The sequence below is a fragment of the Lactuca serriola genome, chromosome 8 (genome assembly GCF_051521515.1).
Source record: "Lactuca serriola cultivar US96UC23 chromosome 8, Lser_US96UC23_V15, whole genome shotgun sequence".
NCBI lineage: Eukaryota > Viridiplantae > Streptophyta > Magnoliopsida > Asterales > Asteraceae > Lactuca > Lactuca serriola.
In genome coordinates this window covers 295,338,187-295,343,567 of record NC_136415.1, presented here as the reverse complement: position 1 = coordinate 295,343,567, position 5,381 = coordinate 295,338,187, and the positions used below count along the sequence as shown (strand labels likewise).

The window sequence follows — 5,381 nt, the reverse complement described above, 5'->3', positions numbered from 1 at the left end:
GGACTATTGGCAAGAGGATTAAAAGTGCATTGATCTGGGTGGTAACTACAGCAGTATGTGGCTTGGTGTTGTGCATCTTATACGGTTAGTATCTCCTCCACTTATTAATTTATTCCTACAAGAAACATTTTCACTTATGATCAAATGCAATTAGGAGTAGAACCTACTTTTAGTCATTTAGAAGGTTGATCTCCCTGGTTTCCCATGCAAGTAGGTATGATGGGCACTGCCAAAAAAATTAGCTTACATGGCAAAAATTACTATTCTAGATTTGCATTTGGTATACTTATAATAGGATTGATGAATGAGATGTTTCTAGGCTTTGACATAATCTGACTGTGGTTAGTTTCATGGTCACACTAAAGCATAAATGGGCATGATTTCTGAGTTGACAACATTGATTGCTTTATGAAAACGTGATTTTTAGTTACTTTAATGAAGTCTTTTCAAGAAACTTACAACATTCGAGTTTTAGAAAGCTCTTAGGCGATTTTAACAACTAAAAAGTCTTTTTAATTGGATTTTTGAGTGATTTAATGTGAATTTTTGAAGATCAGGTACTTTTATCTCGTATATAAAAAGAGCAGCTGAGAGCAAAAAGCTATTTTTTACAGTAACATCAATGTATGCATCAGCTATCACAGTACCATGATTTTTTACCCCTATATTAGAATGAATACAATTCCATTTGGCTGTTTCTCTTGAATCTATATGCATGCCAATCTCTTGTCCCACCAATGTTCAAATCCTTAGAGCCAGAAGCAACAAACGCATGCTTCAAAGTATAATATCCAAGCTTGCATTATGTGAACCTTTCTTCACACATATTTTGCTAAATGCTAATGTGCGTTATTTTTTTTCATAATTGTGCATTGCAATATGCATATAGTTACAATGAGTTACAATTTTTTTGTTACTTGCTGCAGGCTCAAAAGGTGATAAAGCAACAGTTTCTGCTATAAATTACACTGATATTCCACATACTCAGGTAAGAAAAGATATTTATTTTTAATCTATCTATTTTTTAGGGTACATAAGTTTTTTATTTTTCATTTTCTAATATAGATTCTATTATATTATTTTGATTAAAAATTCATTTTTGTGAATATTCGTTTAAAATATCCAAGCCTTTTTAACTTAACATTAAAAATAATCAAAAGCCTAACATATATTGTACATACTCTACAAGCAATACATATAACATATAGCTCAACAGAATGAGATTAAAAAGAATGTCATCCAAAAAGCTTCTTGCTACTCTACAAGCAATACATATAACACCTGCACCTCTTCTTTTCTAACAGATCCATCATGTTCACCCTTTAACAGGATTCATACAAATCAATTCAATCATATTATAACAAAAACAATAATGAATCTATAACTAAAGTTATTACAGATAATAAAAACAACCTTGACAAACAGAGAGTTTACCTGTGACTGTGAGTTACCTTGATTAGGTTGTAGTTGTGCTCCTTCTTTTCTAACAGATCTTTTATAGATCTTAGGTACTCACCCTTTCACAGGATTCATACAAATCAATTCAATCATCTTTAAATAATAATAAGATGATAATTAATCGACATGTGATGAAAATTTTACTAACCTCAATCTGCCACATTAAATCAGGAATGGAAACAAGTAGAAACATCAACTCATTAACCAACAAAGACAGAAGAGAAAGAAAGAAAGAAAAAAACAACAAAGAACAGCCATACCTATAGGAAGTTCTTATGCAGTATTAATCACAATTAACATCAAACATAAATATTTATACATTTTTAGAATGTAACTGTCAACTGACAGTTAATACCTGTTTAGCCCATTTCTAACTTTCAAATTTCTGCAAAAGATCATATTCAAATTTTTAAAAGTATTTCTAATTTTCAAATTTCTGTAAAAGTTCATAACATTTTATAACAAACACATAAAAATATTCAAACAAGCTAAAAAAGTAATTGGATGCTGAAAAAGTAATTGGATGCTGAAAAAGTAATTGATAACCTATATGGTTTTGGTCCCTGCTTCAGTTTTGTCACTGTACAGTTTTGGCCCCTGTACAATTTTTTTGTCCCTGTACAGTTTTGGCCATGTACAGTTTTGTTTTTGCATAGTTTTGGTCCCTAAATATGCGTAATCATTATTGCTTTAAATGGTAAATAATTATGTAGGTTGGCAACAAATGTTTAATGGATAAATCATGGATTTCCACTAGTAGATTATCAAATGCATATGATAAAGGTGTGAATGCTTTTCTAGAGTTTGCACAAACTAATAATCCAAAGTTAGATGTTATTCCATGCCCTTGTGTAAATTGCATCAATTCGTGTCACCACTCAATTGACAATGTCCGTTATCATTTGTTTGCCCACGACTTCGATGAGAATTAAAAGATTTGGTCTTTCCATGGAGAAAAACAACCCAATAGTGATTCTAGATGCCCTAACAATTCCATTCCTCCTGATGCTATTTGTACAAAGGATATGCTTCATGATGCCTTCAAATACGTAGACGATGAACCTGATTCGTTGAAATCACTTCTTGAAGAGTGTGATAAGCCACTTTATGTAGGGTCAAAGTATAATGCACCTAGTGGGTTATTGAAATTCCAACATTTGAAGGGTCAATTTGGATGGTCTGATGCTAGTTTTGATGCTTTGTTGTCTGTCCTAAAAGATATCTTACCATCAAACAATACCATCCCTAGCTCGATATATGAGTCCAAGAAGTTACTAAAAGGAGTACGTCTACAATATGAGAAGATTCATGCATGTGAAAATGATTGTGTTCTATTCTGGAAAGAACATAAAGATGCTTCTCAATGTCCAACTTGTGGCACTTCTCGTTGGAAGAAGAATTCCAAAAACGTACCTTCAAAAGTTTTGTGGTATTTTCCTATCATCCCTAGATTTAGAAGAATGTTTTCAATACCACAAATTGCAGATGACTTAACTTGGAATGCACAAGGTCGGGTCAATAGTGGGAAGCTTACTCATCCTCGCGATACCCCTTCTTGGAAGCTTGTTGATAACACGTGGAAAGAATTCGGACAGGAAAAACGAAATCTTAGATTAGCCTTGTCTGCTGATGGTATCAATCCACACAAGTCATTAAGTTCCAAGCATAGTTGTTGGCCGGTTATCCTAATAACAGATAATCTACCCCCTTATTTGTGTATGTCAAGAAAATTCATGATGTTGACTCTGTTGATATCCGGGCCAAACCAACCTGGTAACAATATTGATGTCTACTTGGCACCATTGATATTAGATCTACAGCTCTTGTGGGAAACTGGCGTTGAGACTTTTGATTCTCATAAGAAAGAATACTTCAATTTAAGAGCAATATTACTTTGGACTATAAGTGATTTTCCCGCGTATGGTAATCTTTCGGGGTGTGTTACCAAAGGTTATTATGCTTGTCCAATATGTTCAAAGAATACTTGTTCACAATGGTTGCCAAAGTCCAAAAAAGTATGCTTCCTTGGGCATAGAAGATTCCTACCACTTGAACATCCTTTTCGCAAAAGAAAAAACATTTCAACAATCAATAGGAGCACGATTTTATGCCACAACCATCATTAGGTGAAGAGATTTATGACTATCTGGTGGGATTTGAGACTACATGGGGTAAGAAGATAAAGCCAAAGAAGGTAGTATCAAAGAAGGTAGGATCAAAGAAGATAAAGTTAAAGAAGATAAAGTCAAGGAAGGCAGCGTCAAAGAAGGAAATGCCAAAGAAGGAAAAGACAAAGAAGAAAAAAGAAAGTATCGACGAGAGATCTAAATTTTGGCATAAAAAGTCGATTTTTTTGAACTTGAATATTGGAAGAAGTTGCCTGTTCGCCATCAGTTAGATCTCATGCACATAGAAAAAAATGTGACCGAGAGTGTTTATGGGACAATGTTGAATTTGCCTCACAAGACGAAGGATGGATTAAAAGCACGACAAGATCTTGAAGCATTGGGCATCAAGACTGAATTACGACCTGAACCAAAAGGGGATCGACATTGGCTTCCGCCTGCCAAGTACACATTGAATTCCGCAGAGAAACATCTATTTTATGAAATCCTGTCTAACATAAAAGTTCCTTATGGGTATTGCTCTAATTTCAAGAATCTAGTGTCGGATGATGTATCAAAGATGAATGGTTTGAAGTCTAATGATTGCCATGTACTAATGCAACAACTTCTACCATTTGCAATCAATGGGGTGTTAGATGTGAAGGTGCGGAGAACAATCCTAAGCCTATGTCATTTTTTCAATGAGATGTGTAGTAAAGTTGTTGATGTTAGTAAGCTAGGCAAGTTGCAAAGTGACATCGTATTAACATTATGTTTGTTAGAGAAGTACTTTCCTCCTTCATTTTTCAATGTCATGACTCACTTGATGGTGCATTTAGTTAGAGAGGTGAGGTTGTGTGGCCCGGTTCATTTTAGGTGGATGTATCCATTTGAGAGATACATGAAAACACTTAAAGGGTATGTAAGAAATCATCATCGACCCGAGGGTTGCATTGCAGAGTGTTATGTGGCAGAGGAGGCCTTAGAATTTTGTTCAGACTACTTAAAATCAAGAAATCAATTGGCAATCCTCATGAGCGTGTTGATGAAAGAATCCGCAGTGGCAAGCCTTTATCAAAGGCTACAATTGATGCTGTAGATGCTCAGTTACTTGATCAAGCTCATCTTTATGTATTACGAAACACTGCTGTTGTGGAGCCGTATATAGAGTAAGAATTACATGAAACTATATACTCTTATACCATTATCTATCATATAAAACATTCTTTTAACTTGTAATACACTTCAGGCAACATATGTTGGAATTGAAGGATCTGAACCCCCGTCATGCTCGCAAGAGTACATGGTTGCAGAGCCAATATAGTCGGACATTTATTAGTTGGTTTAAGAAAGAGGTTTGTTTTTAAAATAAGATTGTTAGAATTACAATATTTTTAATTATTTTTTTGAATTACATTAATTATATATTTTTCTATTAGGTTGGAAAACGTTTGGCTAACGGGGAAGATATTTGTGATGATGTTCGTTGGATGGCCAAAGGCCTAATTTTGCTGTTACTAAATATAGCGGTTTTGCCATAAATGAATATCATTTTCATACAACATCTCGAGACGAGTCTAGAACAACTCAATGCAGTGGAGTGTCTTTAGTTGCACATACTATGCAGATTGCTAGTGCAAAAGACTCCAATCCTGTGTATGGTGCTGTTACTTACTTCGGCCGTATAAAGGAGATATGGGATCTTAATTATCACATGTTTAGTATTCCTGTATTCATGTGTGATTGGGTTGATAGTCGTGGAGTAAAAAAGGATGATTTAGGATTCACGGTAGTTAACTTTGATAGGCTTGGTCAAAA

General features: G+C 34.4%; 1 protein-coding gene across 1 annotated transcript; it reads left to right on the top strand.

The window, feature by feature from the left end:
• Positions 1-219: 219 nt before the first annotated feature.
• On the top strand, positions 220-5,104 carry LOC145068203 (uncharacterized). Its single transcript, XM_079015177.1, has 9 exons — positions 220-280; positions 927-988; positions 2,172-2,309; positions 2,394-3,473; positions 3,554-3,652; positions 3,835-4,481; positions 4,625-4,723; positions 4,813-4,918; positions 5,003-5,104. The coding sequence occupies exons 1-9, from the start codon at positions 220-222 to the stop codon at positions 5,102-5,104; spliced, it is 2,394 nt and encodes a 797-aa protein (XP_078871303.1).
• Positions 5,105-5,381: the final 277 nt, after the last annotated feature.